Consider the following 23,700-nt stretch of genomic DNA (forward strand, 5'->3'; position numbering starts at 1 on the left):
AATCTGGATTTCGGGGTATTTTTGCAATCCCAATCGGGATATCGGGATTTGTCTTTTCAGTTGCTTCAAATCGGGAGAATCCCGCACAAATCGGGAAAGTTGGCATGTATACGAATGCATATATATATTCATATATAGAAGGGGTAGGAGTTTTCAATATTTGGCTTTATTGAGCGACTTATTGACAGAAATTCAGGTGCCTGCATGTGGTCCTGTGTCCATGCAAGAATTGTTTCGTGCAAAATCATGCCACATGAATACATTCATGCCAAGCCCCTAGAAACGTACAGATCTTGCAAAATGTGGAACGGAAAATGAAAAACATAGAAGTCAGGTAAATCTAATAATATTTTGAGGAGGTCAGCATTTTGTAAATTCAAAAGGCTTATGTACAAGTGAAGCAGAAATGGGAAGTCATGGTCAGAATTAGTGATGTACCGATTGTGGCCGACTTTCGATTGTCGGTCGCTCTAACAGAAACGATGTGAATAATTGATTGTCATTTTGAAAATCGAAAATCGCCGACGTCGGATTTTTTTTTTTAATAATACGAATATTCCTGCGGCGACTTATCTAAAATCAAAAATGGCTGACGAAGCCGAATCATCCACAGGAGTCGGCAATTTTATCAATAAAGTAGAAATATATTAGAAATGGGCATAAATACTACCAATGAGCTTCGTGAGTGTAGCGAGCTCGCGAAGCTCAGTGGTAGTATTTATGCCCATTTCTCATATATTTCTACTTTATTGATAAAATTGCCGACTCCTGTGAATCATCCGATAAGATTGAATGATTGAATATTGTTTAACGTTTTTCTTGAGACTCTCACTCACATGGAGACGTCACCATTGCTGGTAAAGGCCTGCAAAATTTAGGCCTGTGATCGGTGCTTACAGTCTTTCAACAGGGAGGGATCTTTATTGTGCCACACCTGTTGTGACACGGGGCTTCGGATTTTGCCTCTTACAACAAGCAAGGAGTAATGAGGCTCTATTCTAACCAGGATCCCATAAGAACAACAAAAGTCGAGAGATCTATCTCTATCCTGGGAAAATAAAATCGAAAGTATGGATTAACTTCAAAGTTCTAATTATGATTTTGGACGTCTCCAATTAACTTAATATCTAGGGTAAAACATAAAGTAAATTTAATATATTTATGCCATAAATTTGAAATCATTAAAATTAGATCAATCGAAAAGGTACATCCGATTAATCCGATTATTGATTAAATTTTTTTTCCCGATTGCCCATCACTAGTCAGAATCCACTGGTTCATTTACTTCATGCAAATGCACATGTATTTTAAAATCGTTATAACTTATTTTGAAAAACATTAAACAAGTGCTGTGGGTGCCATCCTCTTTTTGGCTTTGTCATTTTAGGACCCCCCCCCCGCCTCTCTCACCGATTGTGACAGTATGTTGTAAATAATATTAATAAAACAATTATCCTGGGAAAAAAGTTGAATTTTAATTAAGCTTTTAAATTCTATTCTTTTTTTTCTTGCTTTCACCATAGGAAACAAATTCATAAACCTAACCAATGTATAAGAGCAGAAAGCATGCAGGATGCCAGTTTGAAAATTTCTGATAATTTGAATATGGAACCCGAACTTATTAGATTTTTTTATTTGAGAAATGAAGTGTACGTAAATTAAGGACTGAAATTTATCCGGAAAATTGGAGTCAGTTGAGTAACCAAAAACACGTCTTTTTTTTTTTGGCCTAAAGGTTTACTTCATTTTGGATTGAATACATCAAGTGAAAGTTTGTACATTTTATCGGAGGAATCCTGTGGATCTGTGTTAGAGTTAAGCGATATTACCCGTATACAGTACCCACAGCGTTATTCTTAACATGATAAACAGTCTTCACGAAAACATTTAAAACTTGCTGGCCAGTCGGACCAGTGAACTGTCTGAATTTACTTTCCCACAGTGAAATTCACTGGCCCCCTAAATTTTCATATGTTTATCACATACATTATGGAATGCATTTTAAAATTGTACAATTAATTTACTGAAACTATGGTTATTACTCATATTTATATCCACCCTAAGACATCCTTTCTGTCGATTCCAGAAAAACAACACCGTACATGATATTTTCTCTCTCTTCACCTGCAAACAGCAAGACTACAACTTCATATATTTTTCACAAACATGAAAACAGCCTGAGTGCACCTTAGGAAGTAGCCTTCTCTACCATCATCAAAGTAGCCTACTCTACTAACATCAAATGCAAATGATTAATTCTATAAACTATAGAAATTGCATAAAATCAGAGATAACTGCACTTGATGAAGTTCATTTTAATTGGACAATGCAATAAAGCAGCAATTACCGGTATACTGTGCGATACAGAATGTGGCCATTTTTGTTGTTTCAACAAGTTGTTCATTTAATATTCACATGATCAACGTACAAGTTATCTTGACAATGACAAGTATAGTTATCGTTCTTTACGAAATAAACATTAAACACTTTCTTTATGTGCTGTTTTTTAATTTATTTTTATTTTGATAGTAAATTTAAGCAATTAAGACATTTAGAATATCTAAATCCAACATTATATTTAATGTGACTTACAAAAAGTCTACAAGCCCATCGGACTTCCTGATCTTTAATTTTTACTGACCCGATCGTAAAATTCACTGGCCTCGGTCTTTGGACCACTGAGTTTTCGTGAAGACTGGATAAATGATAGAACACGATACATGCATGATAGAATAGGATATATGTACGCATGATAGGATAGGATATATATATACGCACGATAGGATAGGATACACGCATGATACGATAAACAATAAATCTGATAAACGCAAAACACGATAAACAATCTTCACAATATACACAAAACATGATAAACAAACTCCACGATTGACCTGATGTATGCAAAACACGATAAATGATCTTCATGATACACGGAAAACCTGATAGAAATGTTGTGAATTTAGAAGCAATTTAGACAGAACGAAATTTTGATAGCTACAACTAGGGGTGAAATGATACAGTACATTTTCGATTCGATTTTTGATACTTAGTCTCGATTCGATGATTTTCGATTCGATACAATAGCATGTACCAAATTCTTTATAATGCTAAGATTTTCTTATGTTTCGTTGTATTTATTGCTCTCTGCAAATAAATTCTACATAATATAAAAGCGTTTAACATAAAGCAACACTTTTATCACTTGTCCTAAAGCCGAAATGTCGCCATACTCAGGATTTAAACATTGGGGGTGCATTTTTCAACTAGACTGCATCCATTTTGATACAGCAAAGTTTACTCGTATGTTGATTGGGCAATTTTCAATTCCATTGGCTAATCAGAAACCGTGTTATCAAGAGCAATGTGTGCAATGATTTTAGAACTGTATCGAACCGAAACAGACCCCGAATAAATCGAACATCGAATCGAGACTACTACATCGCGATTCGGCCGCATCATGATGCATTGTTTCACCCCCTAGCTACAACAAGAATTGTACTTTTATCAATTATGTTAATGATGATATTAAAGAATATCATTATTCATAACTTTATATCTAAAATGTATAATATCCAAAAGAAATTTCTAATTGGAAGGTAATACACTGCATGTACATGTGTGTGCATAAATAATGAACATATATTTTACTTCTGTATTGCTGTAATAAATGGTGTATTTTTTTCAAAGATCAATATTGCATTGATTCATTTGTTGCAACTGAGAAATTTAATGATATAAGAACGTTGACAGACTTAAGCATGAAACTCTCCATCAGTAAAAAAAACATACTGAGATTCTTCATTGTACACATAAGCATATAGTCATTAGCAAATAAAATTTGTGCCAATGGAAATACCGTAAGTCAGAGGAAATGCATTCATTGATTTGAAGTTAATTTGAAGCTGGTGATTTTTAGGGATTTATACATGAAGTTTTCAACTTCAAACAAACATACAGACAATAACAGGGTTGTGGTAAACATTTTAAACCATGGGGGCTTGTGGGTCCCTGATTTTTATAAGTTTATGTGCCCACAATTTGATCAAAGGGCCCACATTGTATGTCAATTACCAGTAAAGACCAAATAAGAATTTTTTTTAGTGACAAAAGTGAAAACATTCCGCATGCCGTGTCCAACAGTCATGGCCGATTATTAAGCGTTTTCTGCAAAAATGATCTAGATTGTTGTTTTCACATTCATGGAAGTAATGGTTCCTGTTAGTATTTCTTTCCTGGGGTTTTGAAACCCCATTGTTTATACATGGCTCTTCTAGGTCACTTATATGCTTGACGTAACTGTGCTTAGTGTCTGCTTTGCACACAACACAATCTTGTTTAGTATGACTTTTATCGAATTCAATAGGAAAGTACATCATAAAATGAAAATGTTCTGGGAGAAAATTTGGTCATCATGTGGGCAAGGTGATTTTTAATATTTTTAGTCGCCCACAGCAAATATTACTTGTGAGTGGGCGAGTGATTATCCACAACCCTGCAATAATCACCGATATCCTAATGTCCTGAAGACTGCATTAATTTACTTTATAGGCATATCAATATTAAAATATTCATCTCGCTATAAGGGGAACAATTTTCTATACATTTTGTTTTTATTTATTTAGATCAGAGCCAGTTCAATTCACACGACTTGGATGCCAACAAAGGATGGTAAGTATATAAAAGTGAGATAAGAGAGAATTTCCTTTTAGCACATAACTTTGGATTCTGATTCTTGGCTAGTCTTTGATGTTTCACCATATGATTTGTCAATGTGCAGTGATTGGGATAAGCAAATTGCTAAATGTGACAATGGCGCATTACCAGCTAGTGTCAATGTGACATTTCTAAAATGAATGCGTCATATTGAAATTTTTATGCGACATTTTAAAATGATGAATCTGAGAGATCAGTAAATTATAATCAAAACACTAAATTAAACTGCATTGCCATAGGTAACTTTAGTTTTATTATTAGTGTTAAATTTACGTTTTGCTAAAGTAAGGATTCTCATCGTGATTGTCTGTTTTGACGTTTGTGCATCATCGTCTCCTTCTGCTCCTACAGTGTCTACTGCCAGTACTGGCTTATCATTCAGGCAAAAATTAAAGTCAGTTTGTCCTTTGTCAGGCTTAAGAATTTTTATTCTGTGGCATCTCCAGTCCATGCGCATTAAAATTTCACTTTAACGGTATTAACCAATCAGATAACTTTTTACTGTTTGATTAGACACTATTACTAAAGTATTAACAGCGATGAAGATTTTTCAAGCACTTAATCGATATAGATTAAGTGGGAGATTAGCTCAAAAGTTGAAAAATTTGTATATCTACGAAGTCAGTGGGGAAAAGCTCAGACTAGGTATATCAATGATATGCGCCACAACGGCGCAGTGTTTCAATATTCTGTGCACCATTTTTAGCTCACCTGAGCTAAAAGCTCAAGTGAGCTTTTCTGATCACCCGTATTCCGCCGTCCGTCCGTCCGTCTGTAAACTTTTAACATTTCTGACTTCTTCTCAAAAACCACTGGGCCAATTTCAACCAAAGTTGGCATAAAGCATCCTTGGGTAAAGGGAATTCTAAATTGTTAAAATAAAGGGCTAGGCCACCTTCCAAGGGGAGATAATCAAGAAAAGGTAAAAATAGGGTAGGGTCATTAAAAAATCTTCTTCTCAAGAACCACTGGGCCAGAAAAAATGAAATTTATAGATAAGCTTTATTAGGTAGTGCAAATTTTAAATTGTTAAAATCATGGCCCCCGGGGGTCAGATGGGGCCACAATAGGGGATCAAAGTTTTACATACAAATATATAGGGAAAATCTTTAAAAATCTTCTTTTCAAGAACCACTGAGCCAGAAAAGCTGATATTTACATGAAAGCTTTCTGACATAATGCAGATTCTAAATTGTTAAAATCCTGGCCCCTGGGGGTAGGATGGGCCCACAATAGGGGTTCAAAGTTTTACATACAAATATATAGAGCAAATCTTTAAAAATCTTCTCAAGAACCACTGAGCCAGAAAAGCTGATATTTACATGAAAGCTTTCTGACATAGTGCAGATTCAAGTTTGTTCAAATCATGGCCCCTGGGGGTAGGATGGGGCCACAAGGGGGGATCAAAGTTTTACATACAAATATATAGGAACAATCTTTAAATATTTTCTTCTCATGAACCATTGGGCCAAAGAAGTTCACATTTACATGCTTTCTGACATAGTGTAGATTCAAGTTTGCAAAAACTACGGCCCCCAGGGGCCATAATAAGGACTAAGGTTTTATATGCAAATATATATAGAAAGTCTTCTGATATGGACCAAGGTGACTGAGGTGAGTGATGTGGCCCATGGGCCTCTTGTTTGATTTAATGCGACTATGGCACAGGGTGCGTACTTATCCCAATAACTGATTGTGATGGTTAGTATTCTGATGTGTTCCAGTATTTAAAATATAGGCGGAGCTCAAACTAGGGAATATTACGAAGTTTATTCATCTGTTGTGTTTACGCAATGCATACAGTCACGCACATATAATCTCGCACGCATCATCTCTAACTTCCATGACTTCATAAATTCCATGTGAAATGGTATCAAAAACAGTTCATATCAAATTTACAAATACTAGTAGTTAACAATTTCACATGTAAATAATACACATACCTCCTTGCACCCATATTCGCACGCACAATCGTGAACACACCAAAACACCTGCTCAATGTATTTCTCGCAAATTTACCTCTGAAAACAGAAGAGTCGCAGACTCGTAGTTCATGAAATATTTCACGTAGGATAAACAAACTTATTACTGCAGTAACTGATTGTGACTTTCACAGGACCTATGGTAATGGTTCTGAAGGTCAGTCTTTGCAAAAAAGAAAAATCATCATTATATAAATATTGCATGTATTTGAGGGTAACATTGAAAATTTTCACCCCGAGAAAACCATTGTCAACCGAGGCGTAGCCGAGGTTCACAATGGGTTCTCGAGGTGTGAAAATTTCAATGTTACCCTCAAATACATGCAATATTTGTTTTATTATACTGAATGTTATGTAAACTGGAAAGCAGAAAAACTTACGTCTGTTGACATTTGATCAATCACTGTCGTGCGATATTTCGTATTTCGATGCGGGTACTTGCGTTTATTACAAACGCTCAAACGACGTCGTCTAGCAATCTACGGCGAACCGTATGCGCATAAATTTGACGCATGTGATAATTTTTTATAATATCACCCGTTGTCAAGTACTGTTACCCGTTGCTAGATACTATCACCCTGGGGCGCGTGCTTTCTGTTCTCAGAGGGTAACAATATGTTTTTTCAAATGTTTCTCGACCAATCAGGTTCGAGTATTTTACATGAAAGTATAATAAAACTACATGTAGGACTTTCGAACAGATAATCGAAAACACTATGTCACTACACAGGACTAAATGAATTTTCACCAGTCCAAAACTTTTATCATTAATATTGATCATAATGATATACATGATATAGTGATTCATTGTTATTTTGTAAAAAAAAAAAAAAAAAAAAAAAAATCATTATCATAAAATGAATTACAGAACTTGATTCTTCTCTTGTGAAATTACAAGCTTTCATCCAATTCAGTTCTTCAGACAGAGTTAGTCTTCAAAATATTCATCCTCATTGATATGTTGACCCATCCATCATAACTGTAGAATAATTGGCCAAGTCTACAGATATTACAATTTTTCTTTCTGCCTTAGCTGTTGTCTTTGTGAAATTCTTGGCTGCTTTATTGTTTTTAAAAGCAAGTGCCAGGCAAGGTCAACCCCCTTGGCTTTATCTAGTTGATAAAATGTAGTCTCTCATTCTAAACAACCACATGTACGTTCCTAAATAAGGTTTGTTAAAGGGACTGGTTCACAAATTTTGATAAAAATATTTTTTCATTTTTGATGTTAAATATTAAAAATATTTATAACTTATTTAATGTTGACAGCCAAAATTTGACCTTCTGAATGCAAGAATAAAAGCAATATTTTAGCCTTAAATCTGTGTTATGTAAACAAAGACTCGAGTCTTTTTATGTAAACAAACAATTTAAACAAGTGAAATATTGATTCTGTAAAATAAATCTTAATTTTCAATATGCATATATATAGTCACAATTAAATTTTAACTTTACCCCAAAAATTGTTTGAAATGTGAAAGATATAATAAACTTAGATTGATATCCATTTCTTTCCAAAATTTTGTAAACAATAGCATACCACATTCTTTTTTAACAAAACAAAACAAATAATAAACTCTCTAAAATGAGCTTCGGTGATTTTTCATGTGAAAGCGTCTAAACGATAAAATATGGAAAATAAGATTTGAAACCCAACCGATGTTGTACAACCTTCGGACATACTGACCGATTTTACCAACCAGTACATCGGTCCAAATCAATTCTCATTGGTTGTATCTGATGGTCCGGTGCTTTTGGGATAGACTGGAAGGTCCTGTAACCAGGAAAAATGAAAACAGAAATGTCACAGGTAGACATTTAAGGTTGATATACTTAACTGTAAATGATTGTTTCCAGCAAGACAACATGTCTGTTATCATAGGTTTTAGCTATTAAGATATTATTCAGATAAAAAAATTGTGTTGGAGAGTTTAAATGCATATACATTTGTACAATGTATTAAGATTTTGAAACAGCGATATAGACCCAATACCTGATCCCAAATTAAAATCCTGAACTGACTCGACTCAAAAAATTTTGAAACCGTGACAGCCCTAGTCTGGTCTAGTTCTTATCAAGTTACTGATACATTGTATCTACACATTCCATCTTGTCTTTCGCTAATTTAAAAAAAAACTATTGGAACTCTTCAATTTCGGGAGATAGAATATTGCGCCATGGAAGTCATCATTTGAACGGAAACTTAGTGATATAGTTTATTTTATGGAATTTACATACTTAGACGTTAGTAATAGTTCTATGGAGAGTTAGTATAACAGTCAAATCACTTGTTTGAAGCGAACAGCTTCCTGACATAGTACAGATTCTAGAATTCTAAAATCATGGACCCCAGGGGTAGGGTGGGGCCACAATAGGGGATCATAGTTTTACATAGAAATATATATCAGTACTCCAAGTCACATCTGCTATCAGGTCGCAAAATGGCGACCTAGAAATATTTCTGGTCGCCATTTTCAAATTTCTACTCGCCATGGTAAAAGATTTTGTAAATAATTAAGATCTACAAGTTTTTTTTTTAATTTGAATATCTTTCAAGAAAAAAATCAACACCCATGTATGCGTTTCTGAGGAGGACAGAGACTTTTTTATACAGAAACGGCATTCAAGATGTACCAATGAAAATGTATACCATTGTCCTCCTGCTATAAGTCAACTGATGACTATAGGAAAGTTCCTCTCAAAGATCGATTCATGTTCAGGTAAGAATGCAAGGTGAAGATAACGAACATGCAGTGATCAATCTCATAACTCCTACAATCAATACAAAATAGATAGTTGGGCAAACACGGACCCCTGGACACACCAGAGGTGGGATCAGGTGCCTAGGAGGAGTAAGCATCCCCTGTTGACCGGTCACACCCGCCGTGAGCCCCATATCCTGATCAGGTAAATATGTTTCTGTTTTTCACAATATTTCTATAAGTGTATATGCAGTCTTTTGATTGAGAAAACTTGTGCCATGCTTGCAAAAAATTTTCTTCTGATTTTTGACAAGCCAAGTTTAAACTTCATAATATTGTGAAAAATCATGTATCATGTTTTATATTTGATATTGTGAAAAATCATGTTTTATATTTGAGATTTGAAATGCAATTTTTTTATGCCCCCCCCCCTCCACTGTTTCTCTTGGGACAGGAACTTTTGGAGTAGGGTCATTTTGAAAAGTTATGGTTACTTTGAATGCATACCTTATTCAAGGAAAATCTTCCTATTCCAGGAGAGCATATTCTTTGCCCTAGGGCTGTTTACAATCCTCCATAAATAAAGAACTGCATTACTAAATCAAATTAAAAAGATCCTCATTTCAATAGTCAACAATTTTTGAATAGGTAATGATCATATATTATATCACACAAATAAGTAACAGGCAAAAGGCTCTCAGACAAAGGTCTCTCAAGTTAATTTTTCAAAAATGTCAAGGTCACCTAGAACATATGTCTTATATATGGGGAAAAACCCTTCATTTCAACAATATTTCTACAGTTATTGATCTTTTGGACCAAGGTCACTAATCAGGTCATTTTGGAAAGGTTAAGATCACTCAGAATATCTATGCTTATAAGTCAATAAAACTTTGCCTATAAGCTGAGAAACGCTTGCTCCAGAGTTACTGCTTGCACCTTTAATATTGTTATTAAAGTGATTTCCCCAAACAGTAAAAACAACCAAATCACTGTAGGTAGGAATCATATATAATAAATCACTGATCCAACAATAAACTTACAATTTACACATTAATACTGCTGAACTCTTGATATGGTGTTCAACTAGTCAGAACACGCGGGAAGAGAGAGAGAGATAAATGGGCATTCGAGCCCGTGAGCTTAAATATAGAATACCCCCCCCCCCAATACACTACATCCCCCCCCCATTTTGTGGAGGAATGTCCCAATCCCAACAAGGTGGAGGCCATTTGCATTACACAATATCTATATAAAGCATTTACATGAAATATAATGATAATAAACCTCTTGTGATTTACAAGGTATCTAAATACAATAATTTTATTTAACATTAACTGTCCAAATTATAAAACTCAGGTATGATTGATAAAAAGTTAGACATTAAGTCCAATTCCTCTGGAATGACTGCTTCATGCCAGGCGATCCTCAGCAACATGCAGGCCTAGTCCTTCCTGGACCCAGGAACGCTGGAACACTTAAGCAGCTCACATAATCAAATGGAATGAGCATCAGGGGAATGGAATGTTCCACAACTGTTGCCTGAACAGGATACGGAAATTTCGTATTACCAGTCCTGCCAACAGTCCAAAACCTATTTGGCGCACCTCAGCCACCCTTTGGTAAACTACCCCGATTTGGCCAGGAGTCATCTCTGGCCAACTCTGAGTTGTGGGCTGTTCGTCTCGACCAATAAGCGATCAGCGGGGATCCGACTTACTCCCTGGAGTTGCTCCTGGGAGAAGTGCTGGATGAGCCCGCTGACCCCAAAAAATACAACCCTCCCTGTAGCTATCCACTCTTCCACCTGGGAGGGACCCCCAGTAAAAGAATATAGGTACAGTGGCACCCACGGGGGTACGAGTCCAATCCAAGATGTTCTGGCAGTCCAGTAGTGGCTCCCGACCCATTGGGTCAGAAGCAGCCCCCCAGAGATGGAGCACCAAGGGGGTGAGAGGAGTGACCAGCCGGCAAAACTCACTCAGTACCCACCTGGTGACCCCAGTTTGACCCCTTAAAGTAATCGAGGCCCACCTCCCCAATCACCCAGTCACTCTCCATACACCGATTCACAAGCAACTCAATGGTGTCAGACGTTACCGCTGCAACGTGTGTCGGGTGCAAGCCAACAGCAGTTACCTAACCAGGCTCTTGGGATAAATCAGCAGGTGGTGTTGGGCCATCAACATAGACAGCACACACCCAATGACCTGGACAGGAATATCCTTAGAAATCTGGAGGTATGCAAATCCCTCCATAAGGGAAACCAAGTCCATCCTCACTGACATTCGGGTGGGATGCCAGTGAGCATCAATGACTTGGATCCTTGCTGGGACTGGAGGTGCCTTGCATTCATGGGCAGGACTCAGGATGTCAACACACTCTGACTCCCAGTCCTCCCGTTGGATGGGATGAACAGGACTCGGGATGTCAACACACTCCCAGTCCTCCTGTGGAATGGGTAAACTCTGTTGCCCGATGGCTGCGGGGATGCCCGTTGTGCAGTCGGGACTGAAGTCGAGGACCTGTTGCGCCTCACGCAGGCTAGGTTACAGCATCTTGCTGGTATGGTCTATCCTGCCAAGGCTGGCGCATGTCTGGCTGCAAGCGATTCAGCAGGTCTGCTATGACGCGTGGGTGAGCCAATATCCTCACATGCTGTAACCACTCTAGGTCAAGAGCCGTCAGGGGATCCATCCCAAGGTACTCGGCCAGGTTATTGGCCATGTCATGCCATCTGGTGCCAAAACCAGCAAATACAGGCCCGAAGCCCCTCTGGACAACCGCCCCTAACTCATCGAGTGCCCGCTCATCATCCCTGCCCTCCTGGGGCAGATGGAGAAAGCGGGTAATGGTCCTGAAGAACTCGACCATCCTCGCTGGGTCCTCAATGCCAGCTGGGCAGTGTACATCATGTATATGCCGGACTGCTGGTCCACCGTCATTAAAGGTAGTGACGAAAACCCCGCTGGCGCCTCCTTTTCTTTTCTCTTTCCTTTCCCTGAAACATTCCAACAAACTTAAATAACAATGCCCCCGCACTTACAGTGGAGGACTTATCTCTGCCTAATCCCTGCTTACGACCACCCCCCAGTATGGCTCCCTCCTTACACCCCCACCAATTTGCAATCAGGGCGGTGATAACTTGTAAATTGATTGATGTTATTTTCCGTCTCCCCCACGCATGCCGGATGAAACCAGTCTTTGCAAGTTTCACACTGCACCATGAAACCACAGAGGTTTGTGTACTTGCACAGGCAGTACCAATATCGCGACTGCACCAGGCCTCTTTCGCCTCTGATCTGCCGAGTCCTAGGGTTTATTCAACGAGTCCGCTCCAAGTCGATCCACCCCAGTTCGACTTCGTGTCCTCAGGTAAGGTGCACCATCGCTGGTACTAGCCCCTTTTCCCGTTTTTTCAGAGGCTTTAGGGGCGTTGTTCGGCAACCGATTCTGAGCTTCCCCACTTACAGATTCCTTGTACTCATGATCCTTATAGTCTCGAATCCATTTTGGGATCTGCTGCAAGTTGCACGACTTGAGCCTATCATGGTGCATAATATTATTTTGGCGACGTCTCCAGATTAAATAAGTTGTGTCAGACTTTACTTTAGCCACCATGCCAGGGCCCAACCATACAGACTCGACCTTACCAACATTCCACCGCCAATACACCAAATCCCTGACCTTATATTTCCTTTCATGAAGATGGAGGTCATAATCTCTTTTCATCAACTTTTGAGCAGCACACAATTTTTTCCGTGCTACTTCATGGGACAACCTGAGTGATCCCTCAAGTCCCGAAACATATTTGTCAACTACCCCTCCCCCCATTTACCAAGGATTCCCCTGGGGGAGGCCTAAACACAAGGGTGGCAGGGCTGTTCACTTCTCGCCCTAACATGAGACGATTGGGGGTATACCCCGTATGACGGTTGATTGCGGAGCACAGTGCCCCAGCCAACAAACCCAAGTGACTGTCCCAAGCCTTAACGTGGTTGTCCACATAGCACCGACCGCATCCATAAGCGTGTGGTTATAACGCTCCACCTGCCTATTGCCCGAGAGTCTGTATGACGTAGTCTGTGACTTGTGCATGACAAGCAGGTCATAGACCTTTCGGAACAACTCGCTCTCAAAGTTTCAGCCCAGGTCGGTGAAAATCTCAAATGGGATACCCGAACCGCACAAAAAATTCCTTTATTGCCGCTCGCGGTCACCTCAGCGGTCTGGGAGAGCAATGGCACACACTCGACCCACTTGGTGAAACTATCCACCATCATGAGCATATACTCATTACCCGATTCAGTGCGAGGGAGTGGTCCCAGAAAGTCCAAATGAACCTTTTCCATTGGGGTTCCCGCTTGATAACTTTTGAGCCCAGATCGCAAGGGCAGAGAACCACGTTTGTTCCAACAGCAAATGTCACACCTAAACACATAGGTTTTGATATCAGTGCACCAATAGAAGTTATCCCGAGCCCTGCCCTTTGTGCGTTGCACCCTTTGGTGCCCCAAGCTCGGGATATTGTGCAATAAAGACAAAACCTCATTACGTAAACTCCTCGGGACCAGGAGTCGGTCTGGGTCAGGGGCATTTACTTTCCATATCACGCCTTTATCGTCTAACTTGAATTGACTACTTTCTAGGTAATAGCATTTTTCCTCAGGCCCTGACAAGACTAGTTCATTTTCCCTCGGTGTTAACCTTGATTTTAGAAAGTCCATGAGGAAACGAAAAGCTGGATCAGCGTGCTGCTTTGCTGCAAGTTCTTCTGGGTCGTACGAAGCTAATGAAATACCCTTGAAATCCGACCCATTCCCTGTGGAAACCGCACTGTCCCCCGACAGCTGTCGCACGGCAAGATTTTCATCCTGGATGGTGCCCTCAACCAAACATTGCAGCGCCGAATGAGAGTCGCACACAACAGTCATACATACTTGCGGTAACCGTCCGTCTTTGAGGTTCACCCCTGAGTATGCCTGCTAGAGCGGCCCAGCTGCAAGAAACCGGTTCACAGACGGAGCTATAGAGACTCCAATTTCTCTTTGACAAAGGGCATAGAGCTGTCTTGAAATTTTACTCTCTGAGAATAGAGAGGTAAGCGGCTCTATATCATCTACCTCCTCAAAGAATTCATGCCATCGCTCATGAGCCCTTCGGCAATAACGACACCCTCCGCACGGAAGATAAAACTGTGAACGGAGAGCGCACGGTGAAAGCAAGCTGAACGAACGGTGAACGAGCGGTGAGCGAACGGAAAAATGGTAAAGTAGAACGTTTCAGGGACTGTAAGATATCTCATAAACTTTATAAAATATCTTGTATATTAAACAAGATATCTTATAAAGTTTATGATATATCTGTAAAAGATAGAAGATATCTTATAAATTTATTTTTTTAAGCTATCTTATAAAATATCTAAAATATCTCATATGTTTTATAAGAAGATATCTCATAAATGAATTTTTTAAGATATCTCATCAACTTTATGAGATATCTTATGAAATATACGGGATATCAAATATGTTTTATAAGATATCTTATACATGTTATAAAAGTAAATTCATATTGTTATGGGTCAGAATTACCCAGCAGCAGAATTTACTAACAAAGGCAGTCAAACAAGTATGATATTTATTTGCAATTATTGAAAGAAAATTATAATAATAACAAAGTACTAACTTACAATAGGTGAACAATTAACAATGTGCGTGCCGAGTTGAATCTGTATACAAAACAAATCACAAATCAGCTGTTAATTTCCAACAAAATTCCTAAGTCCTAGTTCCAGTTATAGCATAATCCAAAATGCCTAAAGTGCTTGTCTAACCAGAGCTTATCGGCTAAATTCACATTGCATTCATATAATCAGAATAAATTTTCTGGTACATTCTTGAAAGACAGTTCGTCATCTTTCTATTACGTGATAAACATTGAACTTTAGAACAAACTAGGTCACAGATTTCACTCTAAGTACAAGTACAGTAAAATATCTCTATCTCGAAGTCCGAGGGACCTCGAAAAAACTTCGAGATATCCGGGGGTTCGAGATATCCAAAATCGATCTGGGATATTTTTTTGAAGGAGGATATTTGATGCATAGTATGGGATTTGCATTATAAACAAAAACCCTGTTGCCGTTTCTTATAGTTTAATACAAGTTGATAAATTAATATTGTGGAATTTCAAAGACAAACATTTTATTTTTTTTTAATATATATAAACATCCAATTGAATTCACAATGTGTTTCAAAATTAAGATGATCGTGCCTGAATGCTTACTTTAAGTTTACTGATGTCCAGGCTCGACTGGGATGTATAGTTATTGCGCTGTAATGAAAGAACCTATCACGTAAGAAACAAAAAAGACGGATTTTTAAAAAAATCAAACTTTTAAATGTTTATTAAATAAATTTTCGTGTTTTCTCTGTACTAGTTTTAATGATGAAGCGTATACTATTAAATGCATTATCTATACTAAGAGCATTACCTTCAAGCGTACTTCGATGATTTTGTGCGTTTATCTAACCCACATGTTAATGATAGAGCGTGTGTCATTCAAAACAACATCCCTGGAATCGGGTGTGTTAGTTCATAATTGGCGGTGAACTTTAGCCGTAATGTTGAAAGGCTTCACTAATCACCCAAGCTGTTGAATCATTTATTGCGACCTGGGTTTACCCGGAAAAGGCGAGCGTGGATTAGCGGTCATTAATTATAATTGATTATAATTGATGTAGCCGCGGGTGTGAATGTGTGACTTAACGACGCCAGGTATGGTAAGCAGAGCATAAAATTGACTGTACTTCGAGATAAACCAGGTGAATTTAGGGTATGGGACCTTGAAAATACTTCGACATAATCGGAGTATTCGAGATTAGCGTTTTCGAAATATCATATATAAGTTTTTTTAATCATTTATATAGGGAAAACGGCCGGGACCGGCGGTCGACTTCGACTCAAGCGGGGTATTCGAGATAAACCATATTCGAGATACAGATATTTTACTGTATTACACAACAATATGATACTTTATATAGTTTATAAGATATCTTATAAAAATTCATTTATTAGATATTTTATAGAAATAGAAAATATTTTATAAAGTTTAAGAAATATCTTATAAAACATATAAGATATCTTATATGTTTTACAAGATATCTTATAAAATATATGAGATATATTGTAAAATTTCTTTTATAAGATACCTTATAACAGTTATAAAATATCTTATAAGAGTTAATGAGATATCTTAAATCAAAAAACGTTAATAAGACATCTTATACAATTTATGAGATATATTATATACTATATAAGATATCTTGTATAAAAAACATATTAAGATATTTTATATCTTATATAAGATGTCTTATAAGATTTGTGAGTTATCTGTTCAGAGGAATAAATGTAAAAATGACATGCCACAAGGATGGTATGGAAGAGTATTGTGTTGCTAAAATGTTGCAACTCGTGTGTTTGCAGAATAAATTCACATCAAATTCCATCCAGAAATGCCCAGCTTTTTTGTTTGTTGACTTTGTATCGTACTTGACCTGAGTCACAAATGTGTGCAGGTATGTCTGTGTGTAATGCAAAACAAACTTTATTGCACATGAATGCACACACATATGCATGCATGCACACAAATATATACACACATGCACGTGTATGCACGCACACACTCACACTGTCACTCAAATACACAGACACACACAAACGAATACAGACACACATGAACACACACCCTTTTTGCAAAACAAAAGCAAAGTTGATGTTTGGGACAGGGGGCTTGGATGGCGACCATTCTTGCTAGGGTATGGCCTAAAATTGAAGACCATTAGTGTCCACCCTCACGGCACATTCGGTTGCTGGGCGATGATACATGCGGCATGTTTGGTCGCTGGTGACGAAATGTGCGGCACGAATGGTCGTCAGCAACCAAATGTGCCGCACGTATCGTCGCCAGGCGACCAATCGTGCCGTAACACGGGTACTCACCATGCACTTTCCCCACATCCAACCACCCCAGACCTCACAGATGGTGTAACTCTAGTTGCAGCCCCAACGGTTGGGGATTTTGAAAAACGCACGTTTACCCTATGCCTCCTTCTCTTGGCGGGAGTTTGGTGGAGCTGGGGACCCGGACCTAGGTCGGTTAGGGCACTTGCGATGATAATGCCCAGACTGATGACACTCAAAACATTGAACCCCATCCGCATGCGTCATCTTTGCTAGCCATGCAGATGACAAGTACAGACCCCTGTTGGCGCCGATGAGGGCTCGGGGAAAACTCCCTGCCTACTTTGAGTGACCTTACTCTCACTACCACGCATTGATCTATCCCGGGGCACCTCTCCAGATTTGGGTGAGCTCGCCTGACCCCAACTTTCATAAGAAGCTCTACGTTGAGCTGGTGAAGGAGACCTAGACTGCTCCCCACCTGATGACCGACTGTCACATGAAATAGAACGCACCCCTTTACGATGGTGGGCTAAGGCCTGGCGACTAAGTTGGTATGTCTTTATTTGCTGAACAGCCTCATCAATATTAACGGGGGTTGTCGATCAACCTCGGGCCTGCTCGCACATCTAAACATCCCATCGCGAATCGCAGGACTGCCTGCTCCTGGAGCACTTGACCAGGGACCCTTGCCCCTAGAGCACACTGTGCAGTTTCCATGACGCGGTCCCCCCACTGCTCTAGACTCTCCTTGGCCGCCTGAATCATGGAGTTGAATTCGACCTGCGAGGCTGCCTGCAGGGTGCCTTTACTAAAACGCTGTTTGAATCGGGCAGTTATTTCGTGGAATGTCATGTCCTCCCCACGTGATGAGAGGAGATGAAAATACCTTAGTGCAGGCCCCTCAACAGAGACGCTGAGGGCCAATAAGCTGTCATCATCATTCCACCCATAGTAGCGAGCTAATGTTCTAAACTTGGCATAGAACAAACCCCACTCAAGGCCACTAGTATACTTGAGGCTTTTAGCCTCAGCTGGAATATTGCGCCTTGGCTTAGATGAATCACTACGAGATGACCATGTGGGCGTTGATCCAGAGAACTTCTCTGAGGTCCCCAGAGAAGTACTTTCCCTAACTGATGGGGGTGCAAATCAGAGATGGGGTAATCGTAATCAGTAATCGTAATTGATTACAATCGATTACATTTTTTTAAGTAATCGTAATCGTAATTGATTACATTTGTTTTTGAAGCAAAGTAATCGTAATCGTAATCAATTACTTTGGCAAAGTAATCGTAATTTATGATTACAATAATGATTACAATGATTACTTTATATTTATATTAAAATAATTATTTAATAGATAACAGTTAGAGCTTATGTATGTTATGTGTGCCATCATAAGATTTATCCATATCTATATGATATTATACTAACAGTATTTGCATGTATTCAACTAAGGTCTAAATTTGTTTAAATTAAACTTAATAATCTGAACTAGTATACCCTCTTATTAATAAAACCAGTAAATATTTGTTGTTTTTCTTGTTCAAAAGCATATAATCATGATTACTTTTCACAGTAATCGTAATTGTAATCAATTACTTTCAAAATATGTGTAATCGTAATCGTAATCGTAATCATAGATTTTCAAAGTAATCGTAATCGTAATCAATTACATTTACAATGTAATCGCCCCATCTCTGGTGCAAATGGAACTTCACTGCCTACTGAACCCAGTCCAGCTGCTGGATTTCTGAAAGTGACTACAGACACAGACCCACTAGTGGGCTGACCCCTATATCCCTGCCCCAGGGCAGAACATGGGTGGCTCTGGGCCTTGAGGGATTCCGTACTTGTGTGCACATGTGCTCCTGGGTGCATAGGGTGGCCCAACATATCAGGGGTTGATACACTCACATTACTGTAGAGGGGCTTCCCCCAGGGCACAACCCCCCTACTGTCTCGCCACTGTGTCCCCCCACTAACACTTTGACTGGGAGATACTACACCCGGGTTACTGCCAAACCCACTAGAAACAGGGACTCTGGGTGGGTCTTGTGTAGTCCCTTGTCTTGATTGAACCCCTGTGAGAAAGCTGTACTGCTCTGGTAGGGGGCAACCCAAGTGTTGCTTGGGATACTGGTCGCATAAATGGGAACATCCGACCCAAGATTCCCTGTAATACTACTCGAGCTAGTCATATTTGGGCTGCTCACAGTATTACTACTAGTACCGATATCCTCCTTGGAACTGGGTTCCTGGGAGCGGTTACCCCCTGAAAGATCTGACAAATCCGCAAGTATTTGGGTCATTTGAGCTAAATTGGATGCCATCATGGTCTGAGTGGTCTCTAATGCCCCCAACATGGTCATGACCTGATCATTTCCTTGTGCAGCTCCCAGCCCTTGGCTTTGTTCATTCCCAGTTGTCCCCATAGCAGAGATCGAATTCGATTCCCTTGGGTGATGGACATATCTACTTCCCCAACCACAGTACTGCCAAACCACCCGGTCTAGCCACATTACCCTCCAGGACACCCATGCCACTCATGAGCCTGGGACTCCCCCTACCCAAACTAAATGACCATTGCTTTTGGCTCATACTGATATTGTTCCTGCCTGACAACTTTAAACAAATGCAAATACATACTGCTGTACTATGGGCCTAGCACAAGATCAGATCAACAGGAAAATGAATATGTGAAATTGCATAAATTTACTCATACTAAATTCATAACGACTCATTTAATGCTTTAAAAATCAAATTGAATTAAATCAAAATTGATTACATGTGGCCAAACAGCGTGGTGTTCCCTATATAGGCATCGCTTTGGTCTCAAAAGATCGCCATATATCCTATCGGCGACGCCAATGAAGTGATTTCCCCAAACAGTAAAAACAACCAAATCGTATTAGGTGGGAATCATATATAATAAATCACTGATCCAACAATAAACTAACAATATACAGATTAATACTGCTGAACTCTTGATATGGTGTCCAACTAGTCGGAACACGCGGGAAGAGAGAGATAGATAAATGGGCATTCTAGCCCGCGAGCTTAAATATAGAATAATAACCCCCCCCCCCCCCAAATACACTACATTGTTTCATGTGTGTATATATGTAATATAATATTTTGTGCACAAAATGATGCATTTACATATCCTGTGTTTTCTCCGCCTGAGGGTTTCCCTTAGGGTTGGGACGATACATCGGTGCACCGATGCATCGCGATATTTTTTCTGACGATCTACGTATCGATACACCCACTGAAATAACGATACTTCCATTTAATCCAAAAAAATCTGAACGGAAGAATTCAGTTATTTTACACTCGAAAGTGAAAGTAAAAGTACGATATGATTGTCAAAAATGGCGGCGAAGCAGGACTTCGTCAAAGAAGTAGGTACAGTTTCTATAGTCATCTGGCCCAAAATATTGATGATTTCACTTGAGCTCAAATCCTGGCATTCAATTAAGGAATAGTTTAGCAAACCCAAAATTCACTCAGTTTGATCAGCAAAATGATTTGTGTCATATGACGAGAGCTTGAAGTTGGCATAAAATTGCAAAAATGCCATTTTCAATGAAAATATCCACAAATTCAGGTGGTTTTCCTTTTAAAAAACATACAGCGCATGCGTCGAGCAAATTCATATTGAAGCATGTTTTTCATCTCAAAATAATACACAATATATATCATTTTCATTTTGCTCGACAAATGCGCACATCTTTTCCTGAGCAATAATTTGTATGACATTTGACAGTTTTCAGGCTTATTTTGAGAAAAGGCGGGAAATGTCTTATTCATGATGTCATAATGCTATCCATTTAGGACTATCATTCTGATTTTGTTGACATAGTATACCTGGCATTTATTTTACTTTCTTAAAACGCTGATTAAGGTTAATTCCAGACACATTTTATAGAGAGAAATTTTTTGGGCCTTTTTATGTATACAACCGTACCTTGTTCTTAGTAATACAACTGGCGCTAAATCTGCGGTTTGGGACTCATTCGGGCTACCTGTTTATGAGAAAAATGGGGTTCGAACCACAGATAAATCAAAGGTAGTCAAGTAACTATGGTGCTATTTCATTTCTAGTCAAAACTATGATGTGAATTTGTTTTTCCCTTATTAAATTTGAAAGTTTGAAACTCTTTTTACAGTCTTTTACTAACATGAAAAGTATCGCGATATATATCGTATCGTGTCTATGGTATCGTGATACATATCGTATCGGCTTTATGCTGTATCGTCCCACCCCTAGTTTCCCTTGAATTTTACAAAGCCAGCATTTTAGACTTATGTGCACTAACATCATATACATGTTATAGAATTTATATTATTGTATAATATTATGATTTTAATAGGCCTAGTGGTTTGTGAATTAAATTTATGTGTTGTAAGACTGAAAATTAACGGGGGGGGGGGATGTATCATGGAGACTTAGGGCCTTATGACTCTTATTTAAAAGATAATTAAAACATAAGGGATTTTTCATTAATTTTTTTTTTGTATATTTCTAAACATATTTTCACTTTACCCTGTGTCTGGTTATAGCTGACAATTAAGTCTTAAATTGTTTCCATCGTCTGTCAATATTACTGATGCTTAAGCGATTGACGTATTCCGGATACGAAAATAGTCTCTTTTTAGATACATGAAGAAACCACGTGATACCTTGCAATCACTGCCTTAAAACTACAATTTTATTAAACTGAAAAGCTGTATGTTAATGTTTCTATACAGATCAATGTTTCTGTATCAGGAAAGTTTTGTTGCAATCCACCCCCCCCCCTTCTATTTCAGACTTACTTGACACCTTTCATTGATTTAAAATTATTTGTCTTACAGATTTTGTAATCATGAATTTAGGATGCTTAGTGCAGTTTATAGGATTCATCACAAAAAACAGGTTTTTGTTTTCAGATAATGAGAATGATATAGACATGATAGAAGTGGAAAAAGATTGTGACTATTTTAGTATGAAAAAGGATTTGTCAACAAATGGTAATGTTATTGAATATACTTACACAACTGCATGTACATTAATTAATTGTCTTTATTGGTAAAGAAGTTGCAAGAATTTATATGCATGTAAGTGATTATTTTCATATACCAATTTAATTGAGCTGAAACCCATACAACCTAAGGTTACATGTATGTAAAGTGAGAACATGCAAAGACAATATGTCATTGAATTTTTACAAAAAATTCCAATGATTATGTTGTCATTGTTTGTTTATGTATTGCTATTTTATTGATGAGGGGAAAATATATCTTTTCTAGATGCAGAAAGGAAACGAAATAAAAAAGATTCCTGTACACTTCAATTCACAAAGGTAAATTAATAATTGCAATACTGTATAATGGGTATTTTCTGTTGTGGACATTTTTGCAATTGCATGGATCTCTAAAATTATGCATGTTCAATTTATGTGGTTGCATTATACCTATCTATATACTTATATGTATCGAGATATATATATATATTATACCCATCAATGTATCGTTCTTTGATACTGTGGATTTCACAGCGTGTGATCTGGTTTTCCGGATAACCATACTGGTTTTCTGATTCCGTATCAGTATCCTCTGAAACCGATGCCGTCACAATGCATCAGCGCAACGTTATTTGTGGAAAATATTGACCGCGTCACAAACGAAACTGCGTACACAAAACATAATTTCATGGTATGTCTGTGTTTTTGATAATTTGGATTACATTTATTATCTTATAAATGTGGATTTAAAATGCATAAGGGGGTATATGATAAATTTATCATTATACCCCCCCGAACGAAGTTCTGGGGGGGTATATAGGAATCACTCTGTCTGTCTTTCTGTCCGTCCGTCTGTCTGTCTGTCTGTCTGCAGATTTGTGTCCGGTCCATAACTTCTTTGTTCTTTGACTTAGACATACCATATTTGGCACACAGGTGGATCACCATGAGACAATGTGTCGAGTACCTTCACGACCTCTATATGATCTTGACCCTTGACCTCAAGGTCAAAATTAAAGGTTTTTTACAATGGATTCGTGTCCAGGCCTTAACTTCTTTGTTCTTTGACATAGGCATACCATATTTGACACATAAGTGTATCACCATGAGACGATGTGTCATGTACCTTCATGACCTCCATATGACCTTGACCTCAAGGTCAAAATTAAAGGTTTTTACAATGGATTCGTGTCAGGGCCATGACTTCTTTGTTCTTTGACACAGGCATATCATATTTGACACATGAGTGTATCACCATGAGACGATGTGTGGAGTACCTTTATGACCTGTATATGACCTTGAACTTTGACCTCAAGGTCAAAATTGATT

At 38.4% G+C, this 23,700-nt stretch overlaps 1 protein-coding gene across 15 annotated transcripts in view; it reads left to right on the plus strand.

The window, feature by feature from the left end:
* Positions 1-23,700, plus strand: part of LOC130049912 (uncharacterized) — a 53,670-nt gene that overhangs the window by 8,919 nt on the left and 21,051 nt on the right. For 8 of the 15 annotated variants that reach the window (XR_008798268.1, XR_008798271.1, XR_008798269.1 and 5 more), the window contains 4 exons: positions 4,623-4,668; positions 9,488-9,602; positions 22,298-22,378; positions 22,658-22,710. Coding sequence is in view for 5 of the 15 variants with exons in the window: in XM_056148159.1 (XP_056004134.1) it covers positions 4,623-4,668; positions 22,298-22,378; positions 22,658-22,710 (180 nt within the window). In the remaining 10 variants the exon portion in view is untranslated. The remainder of the gene's footprint in view (positions 1-4,622; positions 4,669-9,487; positions 9,603-22,297; positions 22,379-22,657; positions 22,711-23,700) is intronic. The other 7 variants (XR_008798277.1, XR_008798270.1, XM_056148159.1 and 4 more) reach the window with 1 other exon arrangement.

Source organism: Ostrea edulis, chromosome 8 (genome assembly GCF_947568905.1).
Source record: "Ostrea edulis chromosome 8, xbOstEdul1.1, whole genome shotgun sequence".
In the NCBI taxonomy this organism is placed as follows: domain Eukaryota; kingdom Metazoa; phylum Mollusca; class Bivalvia; order Ostreida; family Ostreidae; genus Ostrea; species Ostrea edulis.